The 21950-nt window shown below is 41.9% G+C and overlaps 1 protein-coding gene across 1 annotated transcript in view; it reads right to left on the bottom strand.

The window, feature by feature from the left end:
* LOC132402501 (chitin synthase chs-1-like) overlaps nucleotides 1-21950 on the bottom strand; it is a 67697-nt gene that overhangs the window by 44357 nt on the left and 1390 nt on the right. Inside the window, exons 2-5 of the mRNA XM_059985353.1 lie at nucleotides 10329-10464; nucleotides 7766-7948; nucleotides 1999-3032; nucleotides 1513-1602 (exon numbers count right to left, since the gene is read on the bottom strand). Coding sequence (XP_059841336.1) covers nucleotides 1513-1602; nucleotides 1999-3032; nucleotides 7766-7948; nucleotides 10329-10464 — 1443 coding nt within the window. The remainder of the gene's footprint in view (nucleotides 1-1512; nucleotides 1603-1998; nucleotides 3033-7765; nucleotides 7949-10328; nucleotides 10465-21950) is intronic.

The raw sequence follows: 21950 nt of genomic DNA, 5'->3' as shown, positions 1-21950 counted from the left end.
GAGTACAGGCCCAGAGCCATCAAATGCTCATCATACATGAATCTTTCATTCCTTGGATATTCTCATAAACCTCTTTTGGATGCTTTCCACATCCTTCCTTAGATTCTCTCCCATTTTGAAAATATTCTATACCTTTATACCTCTACCAAAGTAGGTAAATACACCCTTCCCTAGATTGTATTCCATCTCTCACGTCTTTGCTCATTCTTATAATCTGCACAAGTCCTGCTGCAGAATCCCCGATTGCTCAAAATCACCTGCCCTCTGCCTATTTGTGTATCATCTGCAACTCAGCCACAAAGCTGACATAAGATCACAACCTCACCTGTGATCAGCAGCCAACCAGAAAAGGTCCGCTTTATTACCACTCATTGCCTGGTGACAGTCAGCCATTCTTCTACCCATGCTAGTACCTTTGCAGTAATACCATGGGCTCATACCTTGTTTAGCAGCCTCATGTGGAGCACCTTGTCAAGGCTTTCTACAAACCCATGAAAACAAAACCTACTGGCTCTCAGTTGTCTATCTTGCCTGTTATTTCCTCAATGATTTCCAACAGATTTGTTAGGCAAGATTTTCCCATGTATCTGGATTTCAGCCTATGTACCCTCCCAGTACCCTGAAACCTCATCCTTAATAATGGATTCTAACATCTTACCAACCACTGAAGTCAACTGGCCTATATTTTTCTGTCTTTTGCCTCCCTCCTTTCTTAAAGAGTGGAATGACATTTGAGATTTTCCAGTCCTCTGATGTCTAGAATCTAGTGATGCTTGAAAGTTCACCACTAAAGCCTTCACAACTTCCAATTTTCCAAAGTAATGGAAAATGGACCTACCTCTTTCAGAGATCTGGAGGGAGAAACAGTTAACATTTCATGTGGAAGAATTAGGAAAGAGAGATAAATAAAGGAAAGTAATTTTAATGGGAAAATAAAGGATGCCAAGGAGATGGATAGGACAAAGAGAGAGTATTAGATAGCTGATTAAGAGCATCAGAAGAGCTTTCTTTGTCTGTGTTGTATTGTTAATAGCAGTGCTGTGGGAAATGCCCGACAGATTCCAGCTGGACGAATGGAGCAAGAAAAACTGAGCTAATGACACGGCTGACTGACATCCAGCAGAAATATCCAGTTTTCATACAGACAAAGAAATAATGTTATCGATGTATGAATGGAGAAATCAATATTGAGCCTGAAAATCTGCCACAAATCCGGATGAGATGTTTTTGGGCAATGTAGATTCAATGCAAGAAGCCATAGTCTGACTGGTCAGAGTAGGAGTAACAAAAGATTTCAATACTCTTCTGGCTTCTGTTTTGTACCTCCATACCTTCTTGAGAAAGAAAATTAAATCCTGGTGCAGATAATCACATGTCAAGGAAAAAGAAACTAAAACTAAAGAAATTAAAAAGGCAAGTAATATTTAGTTATCCTTGTCTAAACAAAAACAAAACTCACAGGCCAATAATTGCTGAGGATTATTATTGAACTTGTAAGTATCTTGTATTTACCTGAACAATGATGATATTACCCGTATCATTTCCTCTGCTGTTTCATGCCACATTGTTGCACAAATATAAATCATCATTTTTTCTTTCTTCCTGCGAATTTGAATAAAACCATTTTGACATAATGTATAAAACAGCATTAAACACTGCAACCTGCTATATATTGAATTAAATATGAAATAAAGTCTTATGTTTTATTAGTAATCAAATACCTGATAATAAATAAAGTGGCCATAAATAATTATAGGCAATGAATACAGTTTTGAAATTTAATCTAAAAGTCAATCAAGCTCAGAATTCAATGAGCAGATACAACCATATTCAGATTTGATGCTTAAAACAGAGGGCAAATTTCTAACCAGATATGCTTTTGTATACTTTTTAAATAAACCTGTATTATAAAATAATAGTATGTAAATCCAACAAAACCTGTATTAAAACTCAGCATTGATTGTCTATTAAATCTAAGACGCACCATGATATCTGTACCTTGGGTCACTTTCCTCTGTGTGCCGTGGACTGATGTGGTATCTTTTGTTCAGAAGCATGGATTGTTCTAGAAAGGCAGCTTCGTAGATTCTCCGAACAAAGGTCTCTGATGTCCGTTGTATTCTGTTGACATTCTGGGTCCACACGTAGATTGTTGTCAAAATGAGTCCAACCCACCAGACTGCCCCAGCAGCTCCCACTAATCCAACGCTGACCATGTTTACTAAATCTCCCTGCTCGCAGATACTGCGAATGATTTCTGAAAAGAGGATATCTACACTAACTGTTTCATTTACCGCAGTTCTGGAATTGGCACAGAAATCTGAGATATTAAAATTGTTGTTTGTCTGCAGGAACTCATTGTAATGAATTCTGAAAACTACCAAGAGAAAGGTGAGCATGACAGGAGAATTTAGGATCAAAGGAAGACCAAAACTTCGCTTCACTGCATGGACCTTACACGCAACACCCCCAAACCAGGAACAAAGCATTGATGCCACAGCCTGCACTCCAAAAAGGCCCAGGATTATTCTGATTTCATGAGATGCAACATCACTGATAGTTGCCCACTCCAACTCTCGAATGGGTATCAAAGCTCCTACAACACAAGCAGTGACAACAATTCTCACTACACTGATACACAGGCTCAACACATTCCTGGATTTATCCAAGTCATATCTCAGATGTCTAAATATTGGATGCTTCCAATTTAAGATAAAGTTTTCCCACCAGGTTAGGGAAGTTAAAACTGAGAATAATACAATCAGACCCAAGTATATCTTGTCATGTTCTTTCAGGTACAAAATCTGGCCAGCTATAAAGAGAATATAACCACAGATTAAAAACAGAAGTCCAGCCAGCGGTATTGTAATTCTTAGCTGATGGATGAATTTCAGAGAGATCACTTGTAGGACCGATGGGATCAGGTAAATACTGTTGGAAATGAACACATTGGTCAGGATGTCAAATTGAGGAAGGCAGACGACAACCAGCATTGCTGTACCAAAGGATGCAACTGCTTCCAGGAGGCACACCTGAAAGGGAAGCAAGAGGCATTACTCTTACAATATACTTCAAATAAATTTTGAATGATCTAGTGGTACTGAAGCCAATTATTCTTCCAAACCACATTCTCATGTCAACCTTTTGTTGCATTAATTTACTACTAGTTGTTATGCTTCTAGTATTTTTCCGGTTTTTGAATCAAATTTATGGTTTTGTTTATAACAATGCCACAATTGTCAAAGGGGAATTCAATATGAAGGTAGATTGGGAAAGTCAGGTTGGTGCTGGATTCCTAGAGGGCAAATTTCTGGAGTGCCTACATGACTGCTTTTTAGAGCAGCTTGTGTTTAAGCCCACTAGGGTATTGGCTATTCTGGATTGTGTGTTGTGCAGTGAATCAAAATTGATTAGAGAGCTTAAGGCAAAAGAACTCTTAGGGGCAAGTGATCATAATATGATTGAATTCACCCTAAAGTTTGAGAAGGGGAAGCTAAAGTCAGATGTATCAGTATTACAGTGGAGTGAAGGGAATTGTAAAGGCAGGAGAGAGGAGTTGGCCAGAACTGATTGGAAAAGAACACTAGCAGAGCATCGATGGCTGCAATTTCTGGAAGCAATTTGGAAGGCACAGAATATATACATCCCACAGAGGAAGAAGTATGCTAAATAAAAGATGACACGAACATGGCTAATAAGAGTCAAAGCCAACATAAAAGTCAAAAAGAGGGCATTAAATAGAACAAAAATTAGTGGGAAGTTAGAGAATTGGGAAGCTTTTAAGAAACAACAGAAGGCAACTAGAAGTCATTAAGAAAATAAACATGGAGTAGGAAAGTAAGCTAGCCAATAATATTAAAAAGGATACAAAAGGTCTTCAGATACATAAACTGTAAAAGGGAGGTGAGAGTGGATATCAGACTGCTGGAAAACGATGCTGGAGAGGTAGTAATGAGGGACAACGAAATGGCCAATGAACTGAATAAGTACCTTGCATCATTCTTCATGCTGGAAGGCACTAGCAGTATGGTAGAAGTTCCAGGTGTCAGGGGTCATGAAGTGTGTTAAGATACCACTACTAGAGAGCAGGTTCTTGGGAAGCTGAAGGAACTGAAGATAGATAAGTCACCTCAATCAGATAGTGTACACGCCAGAGTTCTGAAGGAGGTGGCTGAAGAGTAATAATCATTCAAGAATCAGTAGATTCTGCAATAGTTCCAGAAGACTGGACAATTGCAAATGTCACTCCACTCTTCAAGAAGGGAAAAAGGCAGAAGAAAGGAAACTATAGGCCAGTTAGTCTGACATCAATGCTTGGGAAGGTGCCAGAATCAATTATTTAGGATAAGATATCAGGGTACTTAGAGGCACATGATAAAATAGGCCATAGTCAGCATTGTTCCCTCAAGGGACAATCTTGCCTGACAAATATGTTGGAATTATTTGAAGAAATAACTAGCAGGATGGACAAAGGAGAATTGGTTGATGTTGTGTACTTAGATTTTCAGAAGGCCTTTAACAAGGTGCCACACATTAGGCTACTTAAAATGCTACAAGACTATGGATTTTAGCATAGATTAAACAGTGACTGATTGGCAAAGAGTGGAAATAAAGGGAACCTTTCTGGTTGGCCTCCAGTGACTGGTGGTGTTCCACAGAGGTCTGTGCTGGCATCGATTCTTTTTGCATTATATGTCAATGATTTAGATGATGGAATTGATGGCTTTTTTGCAAAGTTTGCAGATGGTATGAAGATAGGTGGAGGGGCAGATAGCTTTGAGGAAGCAGAGAGGCTGCAGAAGGACTTATACAGATTAGGAGAATGGGCAAAAAATGGCAGATGAAATACCCAGTATAGAGAGGTGTATAGTCAAGCATTTTTTGTAGAGAAATGAAGGGGTTGGCTATTTTCTAAATAGAGAGAAAATACAAAAAAAAACTGAGGTGCAAAGGGGCTTGGGTGTCCTTGTGCAGGATTCCCTGAAGGTTAAATGCAGGTTGAGTCATTGGTAAGGAAGACAAATATATGATAGCATTCATTTCAAGAGGACTACAATATAAAAGCAAGGATGTAATGCTGAAATTTTATAAAGCACTAGTGAGGACTCACTTAGAGTATTGTGTGCAGTTTTGGGCCCCTTATCTTAGAAACTAAGAGAATTCAATGGACGTTCACAAAAATGATTCCAGGATTGAATGGCCTATCATATGAAGACCATTTGATGGCTCTGGGCCTGTTTTCACTAGAATTCAGAAGAATGACGGGTGACCTCATTGAAACCTATTGAATGGTGAAAGCCTCGATAGCGTTAATGTGGAGAGGATGTTTCCTATGGTGGGAGAGTGTAAGACCAGAAGACACAGCCTCAGAATAGAGGGGTGTCCTTTTAGAATGGAGATGAGGAGGAATTTCTTTAGCATGTGGGTGGTGAATCTGTGGAATTCTTTGCCACAGGCAGCTATGAAGGCCAAGTCTTTATGTATATTTAAGGCAGAGATCGATAGATGCTTGATTGGTCAGGGCATGAAGGGATATGAGGAGAAGGCAACACATCGAGGCTGAGAGGAAAATTGGATCAGCCATTATGAAATGGTGAGGCAGACTCAAATGGTCAAATGGCCTCAGTCTGCTCCCATAACTTATGGTCTTATAACTGCAAGACGTATAACTGTAATTACCTTTGATTCTTTCTTGGTCTGAAGAAATGTTGAAAAGTTAACTCTGTCTTTCTTCCCAGAAATGGTGCCTGACCTGTAACCTGGAAGTTGCAGGCTGAAACACTTTCCAAAACCCCTCTAGCAGCTACAGTTTTTTGTCATCTTTTCCTCTGCCCCACCACTTTCTTCTTTACATAGGAATCATTCTCTCCCATGATTCTGTTATCTATTAATCCCTCCCCATCGATCTCCTCAGAGGCACTTATCACCACTAGCAGAAGAGGTGCTGCACCTGTCCATTCAGCCCCAAAATGGTTGGAGTCATCTACTACAGTATATCCTGTATTCCCAATACTGCCTCCTCTAGATTTATAAGACTCCTGAAGATTGGAGGGACCACTTTGTCAAGTACCTTCTTTTTAACCACAACAGGCAGGATTTCCCAGTGGCCATCCACTTTAATTATCATCCCTATTCCCATTCCTACATGTTGATCCATGGTCTCCTCTACTGTAGTAATGAGGACATTCTCTGTTGAAGAACCAACATATATTGTGCCTGGGTAGACTCCAAGCTGAGACATAAACATCGATTTCTCTATCTTACAGTAATTTTCGCCCCTCCCTCTTCATCCTTCTTCCACTCCCACTCTGGCTTTCGTCTTACCTCTTCTCTTCTGCTCACCCACCTCTCGCCTCCTGCTGATGTTCCTCCTCCTTCCCTTCCACTCTCCTCTCCTTTCTCTTTACCTTTTCCACCTACCTTCTCCCAGCTTCTCACTTCATCACCCTCCCCCCCCCCACCAGGCTTCACCTTCTAACGTACTCCTTCCCTTCGCACCCCCCCCCACCACTATTCTGGTTTCCTCACTCTTCCTCGCCAATCCTGATGAAGGGTCTAAGCTCAAAACATTATTTATTCCTTTCTTTAGATGCTGCCAGACCTGCTGAGTTCCTCTAGCATTTTGTGTGGATTATTCTGGGCTTCTATCATCTGCAGAATTTCTTGTGATTACGAAGTAAAGTACTAGGTGCTTCTGAGGAGGTGCGAATGGGATTGAACATTGTGCAATGACTAACAAGTATACACGAGGAAATCTGCAGATGCTGGAAATTCAAACAACAACACACAAAATGCTGGTGGAACACAGCAGGCCAGGCAGCATCTATAGAGAGAAGCGCTGTCGACGTTTCGGGCCAAGATGAAAGGGTCTTGGCCTGAAACGTTGACAGCGCTTCTCCCTATTGATGCTGCCTGGCCTGCTGTGTTCCACCAGCATTTTGTGTGTGTTGTTGACTAACAAGTATAATCAGTTCTGACCTCAGGAAGGAAAAGTCATTGATAAAGCAACTGAAGATGAATGAGCCTTGTCTATGACCTTGAGGAACTTCTGCAAGGTCGCATAATTCACCACTAATCAGCACAACTTTGTCTCCTTATGTGACTTCAGATCACAAATGGAAGTTGTCGAAGGGCAGCTTTATGATGATGACAACCTTAGACGAAGCTTAGATGAACCATCTCTTGCCTATGGATTCCACATCTTGGTTTCATTCATTTATGAGGATTGGCATCCACTCCTTCTGTCAACTGTTTAATTACTCACTACCATTCATGATTGGATATGACAGCAACACAAGGTTGTTTTTGCAGCAGCTAACAAAGTTTGGTCCTACCTCTCCAGAGGATATTCTGCCCTGGCTCCACCTGACATTAAGTGTCATCACTATTCACCCTTCCTTCTAACCACTCCTTCTCTTTTTCCAAGGTGAATTGCTCGTAGTTTCTCAAAAGCCAACAGTGAGCAGCACCTTCAGGCCTACTTTCCTGCCATTTAACTGTCCGTAGCTCATTAGCAATGAGACCAGAGAACTAACATCAGATATTTACTCACAATATCCACTGGAACCATCTACCTGCTTCCTCAATATTCAGCTGCTAATTTGTACTCTGCACACTTGTCATGTCCAGAAATGCACCATTTTTTGTTTAGTCCCTTTGCTTCCATACAAGAGCTTAGTTATGTTAATAAAAGAGGCTGCAACTTCCCACTAATGAAGACAGAATAGTTTAATAAAAATCTTTCATTTATTCCAAATTTGCTTACAGTTATCAGGCTGCTTGCAGGAAGCAACGATTCAGAACGAAATGTGAGATTCCAGAGACACTTTGCAGCCGTCAGGGTACTGGGAACTACCAGTACGCAGCCAAGAATCAGATGACTGAAGGGTTTATTGGTAAAGTAGACAGAAGCATCACTTGTGGCTGAAATTATCAGAAGAAGAGAAACCTGGAGAGAAGACAAGTTTTAGAAACTATGTAATTAATGTTAACAAAATTACACACCCTACATCCATCTGGAATTACTTAGCACAAGATAAGCTACCTGATTCATCAGATCGATGCTGGAGTTAGGGCTTTTGGAAACCTGCTTTTGCACCCCTCCCCCTCCCACTCCTTATCATCAAACCATTATGTTTTTATCTAGTTTACCACTGAAAGCATCTTTATTTGTTTTTAATTGATTTTTTATGCATTTCTACAACCACAACAAGCAAGAACCCAACAGTAAAATGAAGATTAATACTGTGCAAAATAAACATGTCAATTATATAGTTCAGAACAGCAAGGAAAAAGCGCCCAGAATATAATCATATAAAGTTAGAATCCTCCCCACCCTCCCACGGAAAAGAAAACTCCAGGCCAACCATTACAAGATGTAAAAAAAATTAATTGGAGCGTTCAAACCCCCAAAACTGTAAATATGAATAAAAACAAAGAATAATAATGCCTATTACCAAAACTAAAATGAAAGTTCAAACAGAAAGAACACCATATTTCTTTACCTCATCTGCACCTCATAATTATGAATTTCAGATTCATGACATTATTTTCGCCTGAACGACTTAGGAATATTGATGAATTTCTTATAAATGTTCACTCTATTTTTCTCCCTTCTTGAATAATTCTGCATTTGTAATACTTCCCATCCCTAGATCACCAGTCATTTTCAAGGATGATAAATGAAATATTTGACTTTAGTGGAAAGCCAATGGGAGTACAAATGTAATACAATATTGTTGAGATTGCAGTAGGTTTTATTGAGACTGGGTGCAGTATTTACATTCATATTTTTTTGTAGTCAATCCAATAGAAAGACTGAATAGATTTCTGAGATGAGGGGATATCCTATCTTCGTAGTTCTAGACCTGAAGAATTGTGGAGTCTCGATCTCTAAGTGCATTGAAGACGGGTCTCCAGCTTTCTGGATATTAAGGAATATGGAGAATTTAAAGAGAAGGAGTATTATGACAGCAGATTACCATGATCATGAGGAATACAGAGCTGTCTCAGAAGGTCAAATTGCATGCTCCTTGTCGTATTGTTTACAAACTTGTCAAATAATTGCCCCAAAGTACCAGGAGTTTAGAAGAAAAACATGATTCAATTAATATACGCAAAAATTCTAAAAGACATTGACAGGGTGAATTCCAGTGACACTGTTATGAATCCAGACTCTGGCATTCTGCCATGCCCTCTGCCCCACCAATCTCATGGGTCTGATGGAATATTGTTGTATTTGAGTAAAGCTAGTTTTTCAAGGTCTACACGGATGAGTTTGACTGGCTCATTGGACAACTGGAAAGGCACAGGGAGCTGGAGAAAAGATGACAAAGGCTTAAAACTCCTAGACCACATTCGTATTACAAACAAAATCAAATTTCTGGCAAAAATAAACAAGTAAAAGAAGAGAAAATACCAGGTCTAAACTAGTGACCTTCAAATGAGGCAGAGAAGTGAAAAGATGAAAAACAAATTCTGATAACCCGGGCTCATCACAAATAGTGATGAAACAGCTTCGTGCACAACCTGTCATGGTCCCAGAGCACATCCAACACAATTAAGAAAGCTCACCAAGGCCTCTGCTTTCTGAGGAGGCTGAAGAGGGCTGGACTACGTACATCGATACTCATGTCATTCTCCGGATATGGTGTAGACAGGATTCTAACATGCTGCACCACTGCATGGTATGGGAGCTGCACTATGGCAGCAGAAAGGTGATGGAAAAGGGCCAATAATATCATGAAGGATCCAACCCACTTTGCCCATGAACTGAGCATTCTATTCCTCTCAGGTAACGTAGCATCCACACCAGTACCTCCACACTCAAAAATAGTTACTTTCCCCAAGCATTGAGGTTGATCAACACCTCCACCCACTAACTCACCCCGCCACTACTATTTTATCATTTACTGTCAGTCACCTTATGTACAGACACTCCTCTGCTCAGTGTCACTTTATGAAGAATTATAGAATCAATCAATGTGTGATACAATCAATCTATCTTAAATAAGCTATCTTAAGTATTTTTATTACTGTGTTCTTTATCTTATTGTACTTTTTTGTGCTGTATTGGACCCGCAGTAACAATTATTTTGTTCTTCTTTACTGGAAGTTACATTAAACAATCTTGAATCGTGAAGAAGATAAATGCCTGGAAATGTACAACTGCAAAACACAGATTACCAGAAGAGGTGGCTTTATCCCATAAGTGGAGAATTCCATCAGAGCAGTTATGAAATATGAAAAATTAGGCACTGTTCACAATTGATACAACAATAAAATAGAAATATCTTTATTGCAGCAGTTGCTAATTCACATTAACTTACCTTGCTTAGTAGAGCAAAACCAAGCACGAAGGCAGCAAGAAGAGTACAGCAGAACAACTGGGCTACAGTCAAGCATGTTGAGTTGGTTTCGTCTTCAGTCTTAACTGTACTATTTTCAAACTGATCCCAGAATTTTCTATTCAATAACAGTAACACAGAATTTGAAACAGTCACAGATCAACTTTATATAATTCAGCTAACAACAGTAATATTCAGAACAGTCACTTCTTCGGTGTTATCTTTGAGTTAAAATGCAACACAAATAGTAAAACAGACATAAGCTTGTACAGTGTTAGGGACAAAGCAATGACTTCAATTGTCCTAATTCTGATTTTCCATTTAACATATTATCATGCATGGCTTTGCATTCATAAATACCAGCTCTTACTCTACTGTGAATGCCTGCAAGAAAATAGGTGGTATATGGTCACATGTACACACTTAGATAATACTTATAAATTACTTATTACTTATAAATTTGAGATACTCCCCTGGAGCAATTAATTGCACTAGGAACAATGAGTTTAGATCTACACCTGGAGATAGAATGTTAGCTTGGGGCAAGGCAAGTAATTCCTGGGCACAGTGGTGGCAATGGAAGTCTTAATGTAACCTGTTTGCACCATCTCATAAATTTCTGTTGCAATAAAGAGAGCAATTTTCTATCTAGCTAGTTTCACAACTTTTAATTGCAGGTGATGACTGATTTTACGTTGCAACAAAGGACCAAAATCAACCTTCCAATTATTTTGGTTGGAACCAATTATAGGAACTAGCTTTTCTAGATCTTAGGCAAAAATAGTGACTTAAAATTTTCACATTAGTAATACAAGAAGTTGACATTTCACCTTTAAACTGGTTCTGTTGCACTTCTTAGTTAACCACTTCACTGTACAGTACTTGCAGAGGTATCAAAAACTAGGGAAGTAAGCCTATATATCCTGCTTAAATCCAAACTACATAAATTTTCCAACCTTCAGTGTCCTACCTCCTACCTACCTGTGAGTTATTCTATCCCTTTTTAAACAAACCACAGATGAGACTGTAGATGTAACCACCAGTCACTGGCACAGTCAGTGAAGGGAAGCTACAGACTAGTTCTCATTGCCCACAGGTCACAGGAAGTATTCTGAATTCCAGAGAATTAAGAATGACTCTTCTTGCTTAATGTGTAATTATCACAGACCTTTACAATGTTCCTCAGGTGTCTTAGATTATAGTGCCTTGAAAATTTATTCTGCCCATAACCCTTTGTTCATATAAATGAGTGTTACAAATGGATTTTGAACAAGTGATTACCGATGGGTTCAATTCCAGCTGCTGTCTGTCAGGAGTTTGCATGTTCCCCTTATGACTGCACAGGTTTCTTCCCACATTCCAAAAACCCTTGGTTAGGGTTAATGAGCTCTGGCATCCTATGTTGGCTCCAGAAGCATGGTAATTCTCGCAAGCTGCCTTCTGCACAACCCTCAGAGTTATGGAGGTCGTTGATGCAAAACAACACATTTCACTGTATGTTTCAATGTGCATGTGACAACTAAAGCACATCTGTATTTTTTGGATAATTCTGCTTTAAGGAGTACCAGTTTTATCCAGACAGCTGTGGGAAATACAGGTTATCATTAAGGGCTTGAAATTAAAATTGCAACTGTTCCTAGTCCTTAGGTCATATGAAAGAAGAATCCAGAACTGGACACTCATTACAGGAATGCCCATTTTAATTAATCATTCTCTTATTACAGGAGTGACACCTATCAGTGCCTATGGCTCATCATCCACACCGAAACCCTGTAACATCAATCTCCCAACCTGACAGCCCTTACACCATGATTACTGATCAAATCTTGTTGACCTTATACACTCAGTGGACATTTTATTGGGCACTTCCTGTACCTAATAAAGTTGCCACTGTGTGTGTGTTCATGGTCTTCTGCTGCTGTAGCCCATCCACTTCAATGTTCAAGTTCTGTGGGCAGAGATGCTCTTCTGCACACCACTGCTGCCACTTGTGATTATTTGAGTTCCTGTCACCTTCCTGTCAGCTTGGACCAGTCTAGCCATTCTCCTTTGATCTCTCTTATTCACAAGGTGGGTTTGCCCACAGAACTGGCACTCACAGGATTTTTTTGTTTGTTGCTCACAACGCTCTCTCTAAGTTCCATGGTCAAAGTTAATTAGATCAAATTTCTTGTTACATACACCTGTTGGGTTGCATTCTCCAGGTACTTTATGAGGTATCCATAGCCTTCTGCCAGGAGCAGATGTCTTCAGGTGAAGCCCAGCCTTCACAGAGTGTTTCGACCCATTACCACTACACTCTCCAGTTGGTGGGCCAGCCCTGATGGCCAAATCACTGCCCATCTGCTCCTGGCTTCCAGCTTTCCTCCTCTCACCTACTCCAAATCTAACAAGAGGCTTGTTCTGCCTCTTAACCCAATCTACAAGCAGCTTGTTGTTTGTCTCTTTCGTCCAGGCCCAGAGCTGACAACAACCACCATGCTGATTTGGCTGGGAAACCTTCGCGGCCGATCTCCACAGGGAGCAACCATGTCTACCATCCCTGGTCTTTGCACCCCATTTTGTCCAGGCACCCTGGGACACTTGTTCCACTGTGTTTGCCATCCGTTTCTCTTCCTCATGGATCCATACTTCTGCCTGTACTATGTCTCACCTGTGCCTAATGCTTGCGTTTCCCCACTGCTGGAAGAGAGCTGAGCCGAGGCCTTGCTGCCTGATGCTGGAGCTGCCAATTATATCTTGCAGCTTCAGAGAACACACTGCCTGCTCTACTGCTGCTTTGGCTGGCCACTTGCGCCCAGATCTGGTTGTAACGCCTGCTTGCTTTACTAGGTCGTCATTGGAATATCTCAAGCTTAATAAGGCTCTGCGCCTAGCCACCTTGAACTCCTCCACAACAGATGACGGGAAGCTGCAGCTGCCCAGATCGAATATAGAGGCCCACTGAAGAGAAGCCCGGGGGAACCAACCATCTCCGCAGGTGCTTGTTGCTTTTCCCCTCGATGCCCTCTACGGCGGTCACGGGGAACTCGTAAACTGTGAAGAGCCAGAGAAGCCTGGGCAGAAGGCCGTATTGGTACAGCCAGGTCTTCAATTTACCAGGAAGTCCGGATTTGTCAATTTTCTTCAGCCATTCGTCCGTCTGCTTCACAGCATTGGTGACATTGGCCCCATTTGTCAGTGACGCATTTTTTATTGGGTTATCTTCGATGGAAGGGATGACCTCACCCTGAACATGGAGGATGAACTTGCTAGTTACTTTGCCCGTTCTGATCACCATACACCTGGACTTCTTGGTTTTGAAGGACATCATCGCCCAAGTGGCTACATTGCCCAGTGTTTCCAATACCCATCTTGCTTGGACATGTGACACAGTTGTTATAGTGATGTCGTCCATGAACCCTCATAGAGCCGGCTGGGCAATGCCCAAATCCGGCGTCAAGCCATGGGTTACATCCTCTGCTGCTGATATTAGGAGGTTCATTCCCATAATAAATAGGGTGGGGAAGATGCTGCACCCTGTTGGAATCCCCTTCTGGAGGTCCTGCAAACTTGCTGTGAAATGGGCTGATGTAAATCTGAATTTAAATCCTCCTGTGTAGCTGGTGATATGTCTTGAATAGCCACTGGGATGTAGTAGTGGTCAAATCCTTCTAGGATGAGGTCATGTGGAATAGACCTGAAGGCGTTCGCGAGGTCCAACTGGACAACTATTAGGTCGACTTTTTTTTGCTTGGCCTCACAGATCAAATAGCTAATCATTGAGTTGTGTTCCAGTCACTCCGAAAAGCCTGGAATGCTGCCTGTTGTGGATGCATGTGTTGATATAGCAGTTCTGCATCATGTAAGAAGTCAGCCTTCTTGCAAGCACAGAAAAGAAAGTCTTACGTTCCACATCCAGGAGAGAAATTGTCCTAAACTGGGCAATTGTGGAAGAATCCTCTTCCTTTGGAATAAAGCATCCCTCTGCCAATTTCCAACCTGATGGAATAGTACCTTTGACCCAGATCTTTCTGATGACCTTCCACAGCCTCTGAAGAAGTTTTGGGCATTTCTTATACACCTTATAAGGTATGTCACTAAGGCCTGGGGCAGCTGATGCTTTAGCTTTCCGGATGATGTTCTGGATTTCCATCCATGTAGGCCCCTTCACATTCAGCTCCATTGATGGTTTTTCCAGTCTACCCACAGTCCGATTGGTTCCGTGGGTTGCTGTGTGCCTCCCGCAGGAACTCCTCTACCTCTGGCTTCGAGCTGGATAGTATGCCTTTTCTCTTTCTTCCTTTTTTGCTGTCGAACATGTTCTGCCCTCCAGAGTTTACACAGCTGTTCCCACAGCATGCTGGTTAGGTCCTTGATACCTTCTTTTTTGGCCAGTCAGCTGGTTTTAAAACTCTTGCTGAGCGTCTTTAATTCGCTTCTCAAGTGACGAAACTCCCTTTACCTCCTATTCAGTTGCCGCGGTAACTCGGCCTGACTTCTCCACTCCATCGGGCCAAATCGTTCTTTAGCTAGATTGTACGCTATGGCTGTGAGTGAGTTGATCTTTCTGTGTACTGGGCCTGCTAAGGCAATTTCCAGGATGCCGTCTAGATCATTATCGAACTGCAGCCAGGCGACATTGTCTGACGATCTAGGCCATATGATCCTGTCTTTCCTTGATGAATGGATTGGGGTAGCCAAAGGGAAACTCACCTGGTGTGTTGTTTGGTGCTGAGGCGACTCGAGTGCGGAGAGATCTTCAGCTCTGTGGGGTGCTTCCTGGCTGACATTCTTCTTCGTCTCACTGGATACCAAGTCCGTGCACTGCACTAGGGTCACCAATGATCCACATCTAGACCGGCTCTGGTGCATCTTGAGCCCTCTGATGCTTTTGCAGACTTTCCCGCAATGACACTTTACCGTGAGTTCCTCTCTGGTCAGTGTTGTTTGCTTTAGCTTCCTCGTAGTCGTGTTTCATGTCCTGGCCATTGCCGGTATGTTCTTCCAGTTGAGTCTCTCACCCTCCCTGCCTCTCGGGGGACTCTGGGGATATTGCTCGTCATGTTCAATCATAGCTTGAGTGGGCCTTCTTGCGAGCCGATGTTTGTTCTGAATAACAACCTCTTTATTTTATTTAGTTGTAACACAGAATAGGCCTTAACAGCCCTTCAAGCTGCACCAACCAGCAACCTCCAACAACCCTGATTTAATTCTAACCTAATCAGTGACAATTTACCTACCAGTAAGTCTTTAGATGGTGATAGGAACCCAGTGGACCCAGAAAAAATGCCCATGCATTCCACGGGGCAGATGTGCAGAGACTCCTTACAGAGGATGCAGAGATTGAACTCCGAACTCTGAATTCCAATGGCCCGAGCTGTAATGATGCCACACCAACCACTATCCCACCGACATCCATGTGATTCTCTTGGCCTTGCCTGCATACAGTCATGTGTTGCTGCTACATGACTGGCTGCTTTAACGAGCAGGTGTACCTAATAAAATGGTTATTAAGTGTGCATTCCCCAGTATCATCTTACAATCACCACCAAAAAAATGCTGTCCTAACTCCTTCAATACAATCCCTATTGATTCCTCTTACATAACCGCAGCCTGACGCCTTTACTACATTCCTGGACCTCTCCCTGCTTCAGCCTTTCCGGATTACAATAATGCTGTTATTTCTCCCCCTTTCCACAATGCTGCCCGTTAGAAGCAGCACTTCCAGCAGTTATGGTTTTGGCTCCAAATTTTCAGTATCTGCAGACTTTGGTTTTCATTCCTTGTTTTTCTTTCCTCTTAAGGCAGCTTTATTTTCCAGCTGCCCTGATTATGATTGTTGGCTATCAACTTGAAATCCACTTTGTATTTCTCCCTCCACAGATGCTGCCCAACCAAATGACTGGCTGCTTTAACGAGCGGGCTAGCAATCTGCCAATTGCTATTGTGCAGATTGGCAACAACATCACCTCCACAATTACCATCAGCACAAGTGCACCACAAGGCTGGTCTACTCGTTTTATATCTATGACCAAGTGGTTCAGTACAGCTCCAATGCCATAGTTAAGTTGGGTGATTGAACCACTGTTGTTGGCTGAATCAAATGGTGGTGATGAATCAGCATGTAGGAGGGAGGTTGGAAATTTGATTGAATTATGCCATTATAGCAATCATTCTCTTTGCAATCGTTGGCAACAAAATGAATGAGCTGATTATTGACTACAAGAGGAAGAGGCGGAGGTTCATGAACCAGTCCTCATCAGGGGATCGGAAGTGGAGAGGATCAGTGACTTTAAATTCCTTGGTGTTACCATATCAGAGGATCTGTCCTGGGACCAGCACTTAATGCCAATATAAAGAAGGCACAACCATGCCTCTACTTCCTTCAAGGTTTGCATAGATTCTGCATGTCATCTAAAACGTTGACAGTCTTCTATAGATGCACACTGGAGAGTATTTTGACTGGTTGCATCATGACCTGGTGTAGAAACACAAATGCCAGGTGCAGAAAAGTCTACAAAATGTGGTTAATACAGCCCAGTCCATCACAGATAAAACCCTTTCCTTTACTGTAAATATTTACAAGGAGCGCTGCCTCAGGAAAGCACCATCCATCATCAAAGACCCCCATCATCCAACCCATGATCTCTCCTCATTGCTACCATTAGGAATGAGGTACAGAAGCCTTATGTTCCACACCACCAGGTTTAGAAACAGATATTACCCTCCAACCATCAGGTAGCTGAACTAACATGGTTAATAAATTCACTCACTTCAGTGCTGAACTGCCTACACAACCTACAGACTCACTTTCAAGAACTCTACAGCTCATGTTCTTAGTTTTTAAAATTTATTTATTTATTTATTTATTTATTTAGTTCGTTAGTTAGTTATTTAGTTATCTATCTATCTATTTATTTATTAATTATTTGCATGACTTGTCTTCTTTTGTGAACTTGTTTTCTTTAGAGTTAGAATATATATGGCAGATCAAAACAGCTGAAGCGATCCATCAGCAGCTGCAGAATCTGGCAGCTACCTCATTCTATCATGATTACTGAACCGGGAGATGTTTATTGGACATCACAGTAAGAAATCTGATTAGTAACCTTGTGTATGACATAAAGATTGGTGGTGTGCTTGATAGTGAGGAAGTTATCCTTCAGCCAGAGAACAATATTGATCGGTTAGTAAGAGGGGCAGATGGAAATTAAATCTGAAAATTAGGAAGTGAAGCAGTTTCAGAGGACCAGTAACATTGAGATATGTTACGAATGTGCCACAAATCTGAGGGGCCGAAGGGTACAAAGTCGCCCCCTCCTTTTTGAGAATCGCAAGATCGCTATTAATTCGGGTCTGGGACCCAGGAAATGAGAGAGACAGAGAGACACACAGAATCCTCAGGGTTTGGAATGTGTCCTGGCCTCAGTAAAACCATGGATAACGGCTATTGTCTCTTGGAGACGGAATTGTGTGTTGTGTACTGTACTATTCATTGAAGCCCCTCAGGGGATGACCAGAGTGGGCTGGTTGAGGGATTGCATCATCCCAACCTGATTGACATCTGAGACCCCGTGAGTAAGGATAAAAGAGGGTCTGGGGAACAACCCCTTCAGACGCACCAGGAGAAACGCTAGAAATCCCGTGACAACGTTTAATAGCGACAGCCGGTGGGGCTCGCGTGCGTCCTTTCCCTTGCCTGGGATTGGCGGCCTCACCACGGAAGAACAGCTTAGCTAAAGGAGAGGCCACAAGTGAACGGCCACACTAACAAGGCTCTGATGGATCGAAATCATAAAAGGAATTGGCAAGTTTCTCCAAATCTCTCTCTCTCTCCAACCAAAGGCTGCAGCCTGCATGAACTGAGTGACTTTTATATTTCCATCGGACAATACATTTATCCCCTAGACAACGATAGAGCTTATTTCTTATTGATTATTATTATACCCACACTTTCAGATTTAGTATTGACGACGTATATTATCTGGATGTTTGCATTGATATTATTTTTGTGTATTTTTACTAATAAATACTGTTAAAATAGTACCATCAGACTTCAAAGGACCTCTCTATCTTTGCTGGTAAGTGACCCAGTTACAGGGTTCGTAACAGACGCTTACAATGCCTATAGAAACTGAGAGACTTCAATGTATTCGATGAGAGACTTCAAGGATTCTGAAGGCAGCAGCACTAGTAGAAAATGTTTTAAAAGGCGTACAGGATACTTGCTTTCATTAGTTAGAGAAAATAGAATATTACAGAACAGTACATGTTTCTCAGCCAACAATGTTGTGCAAACCTTTTAGAATGTAGAACATTGAACTGTACAGCACTGGAACAGGCCATTCGGCCCACAATGTGGTGCTAAGCAAGCTAAAAAGTAAATCAAAAACACCCAACACTAATCCTTCCTACCTACAACATTCCTCTATCTTCCTTACACCTCTCTGTCTACCCAAAGATCTCTTAACAGCCTTCAACATATTCCAGGCATCCATGACCTTCTGAGTAAAAAACTTACCCCTCACATCCTCCTTGAGCCTACCCCATCTTACCTGCAATGCATGTCCTCTGGTATTAGACATTTCAGCTGTGGGAAACAGATACTCTCTGTCCACTCTGTCTATGCCTCTTATAATCTTGTAAACCTCTATCATCTCTGGCACTCCAGAGAAAACATCCCAAGTTCATCCAGCCTCTCGTGATAGCATACTCCCTCTAAACCAAGCAGCGTCCTGGTTAGCCTCTCTTGCACCCTCTCCAAAGCCTCAACATCCTTCTATAGTGGGGTGACCAGCAAAGTATGCAATACTCCTGATGTGGCCCAACCAGAGTTTTATAAAGTTGCAGCATAACCTCTTGATTTTTGAGCTCAATGCCTCAAATAACAAAAGCAAGCATTCCGTAAGGTGCCTTAACCACCTATTGGCCCCGTGTAGCCACTTTCAAGGAGCTACGAACTTGGATGCCAGGTTCTCTCTGCTCAGCAAGACTGTTTATGGTCTTGCCCTTAACAATGTACTGTCTCCTTGCATTTGCCCCACCAAAGGGCAAAACCTCACATTTATCTGGGTTAAACTCCATCTAAGATATACTCTATGATACTAGTCTAATATCCGTCTAACCTGTTCCTCCTACATAACCGTTCATTTTTTAAATTATACGTGTGTCCATCTAAAAGCTTCGTGAATGGCCATAATGTATCTGCAGTGACCTCCACCTCTGGCAGGGCATTCTATACGCTCACCGCTCTCTGTGTAAAAACTTACCTCTGACATAACTCCTTTTACTTTTCTCTAATCACCTTCAAATTATGCACCTGCAAAGGATATGAAGATACATGGAGGGGCAGGTAGTTTTAAGAAAATAGAGAGATGACAGAATGACTTAGATTAGGAGAATGGGCAAAGAGGTGGCAGATGGATTACAGTATTGGGAAGTGTATGGTCATGCACTTTGGTAGATGAAATTAAAGGGTTGACTATTTTCTTAATGGAAAAAAAATACAAAAACTGAGGTGCAAAGGAACTTAGAAGTCCCTGTGCAGGATTCCCTGAAGGTTAATTTGCAGGTTGAGTCTGTGGTGAGGAAGGCAAATGCAGTGTTATCATTCATTGAAGAGGACTAGAATATAAAAGCAAGGATGTAATGTTGAGACTTTATAAAGCACAGGTGAAGTCTTACTCGGAGTACTGTGAGCAGCTTTTGGCCCCTTATCTTAGAAAGAATGCGATGAAACTGGAGACAGTCAAAGGAAGTTCACAAAAATGATTCCAGGATTGAACAGCTTGTCATATGAAGAGTGTTTCATGGCTCTGGGCCCTTATTCACTGGAACTCAGAAGAACGAGGGGTGACCTAATTGAAACATCGAATGGCAAAAGGCTTCGATAGAGTGGAATTGGAGAGGATGTTTCCTATGGTGGGAGAGTCTAGGGCCAGAAGGCACAGCCTCTGAATAGAGGGAAGATTGGAAGAAATTTCTTTAGCCAGGGAGTGGTGAATCTGTGGAATTCTTTGCTACAGACAGCTGTGGAGTCTAAGTCTTTATGTATATTTAAATGCAGAAATTAATAGATTCTTGATTGGCCAGGAGATGAAGGGATACAGGAGAAGGCAGGAGAATGAGGCTGACAAGAAAATTGGATCAGCCATGATGAAATGGCATTGCAGAAGCAATGGGCCAAATGGCCTAATTCTGCTCCTATATCTTATGGTCTTATGGTCTTCTGGCATTAGCCATTTCTGCACTGGGAAAAAGTCTCTGGCTTAGGTTCCTTCACCTTACCATCCTTTCCCTGCCTCAGAGGGACAAACCTTTCCAGAACCCATGGAAGTGTTCCACGGTTCCACTGTGCATTTAGCTGATCCATCTATTCCCAATTTATGCTTCCAAGTTCCTACCTATTGCATCCCTACTCACAGTTAAATAATTTCCTATACTGTCTGCTCCTATCCCTCTCCAGGCCAAGGTAAAGGTCAGGGAGTTGTGGGCACTATCTCTGAATGCATTGCCTTGCACCAGATCCAGTATGGCCTCTCCTCTGGTTGACCTATCTACATATTGTGTCAGGAGTCCTTCTGCCCCACCTAAGCTTTTTGCATTATGGAGGTATCAATCAATATTAGAGAACTTGAAGTCACCCATGACAACAACAGTGTTATTTTTGTATTATTCTGAGATCTATCTCCTCACTGTTCCTCAGTGTCTCTGCTGCTATGGGGATCTGGGGGAGGGGGGCATCTACAGCATTGACCAAAAAGAATGATTGCACCCTTCCTATTTCTGACTTCCACCCACACTGACTCAGAAGGTAATTCCTCCATGAGACCCTCCCCCTCTGCAGTTGTGGCAGCTGATGGTTCAACTGTAATAAATCATAGTCAGGTGTTACGTACCCCGTAACTGGGTCACTTACCAGCAAAGATACAGAGGTCCGTTGAAGTCTGATGGTACTATTTTTAACAGTACTTATTGATAAAAATACACAAAATAATATCAATGCAAACATACAGATAATATACGTCATCAATATTAAATCTAAAAGCGCGGGTATAATAATAATCAATAAGAAATAGCTCTATCGTTGTCTAGGGGTTAATGTATTGTCCGATGGAAATATAAAAGTCACTTTTAGTTCGTTCAAGCTGCAGCGTTTTGGTTTGAGAGAAAGACCAGTCCTTTTATGATGTCAATCCTTCGAGAGTCGTTGGGAGTTGATTTCCCTGTTGTTAGCTAAAAACCATTCTTCCTTGGTAAAGGACCACCGATTCCGGGGCAAATGGAAACGGACGCACGTGTCCTTCCCACCGGCTTTTGCTATTACGGGATCACTAGCGTTTCTTCTGGTGCATCTGAGGGGCTGTTCCCACAGACCCTCTTTTATCCTGACTCACAGGTCTCAGATGTCAATCAGGTTGGGATGATGCAATCCCTCCACCAACCTCCCTCTTGGTTCATTGCCTGGGGGCTTCGATGCATCATACAGGATGCAATACACAAGTCTGTCTCCAAGAGACAATAGCCGGTATCAATGGGTCCGCCTCTCGGAGGCCAGGACACATTCCACTCTTTGTGAATTCTGCATGCCTTTCTCTCATTTCCTGGGTCTCCTGAACGGAC

Source organism: Hypanus sabinus, chromosome 12 (assembly GCF_030144855.1).
Source record: "Hypanus sabinus isolate sHypSab1 chromosome 12, sHypSab1.hap1, whole genome shotgun sequence".
Taxonomy (NCBI): domain Eukaryota; kingdom Metazoa; phylum Chordata; class Chondrichthyes; order Myliobatiformes; family Dasyatidae; genus Hypanus; species Hypanus sabinus.
This window is presented reverse-complemented; position numbering and strand designations above follow the sequence as displayed.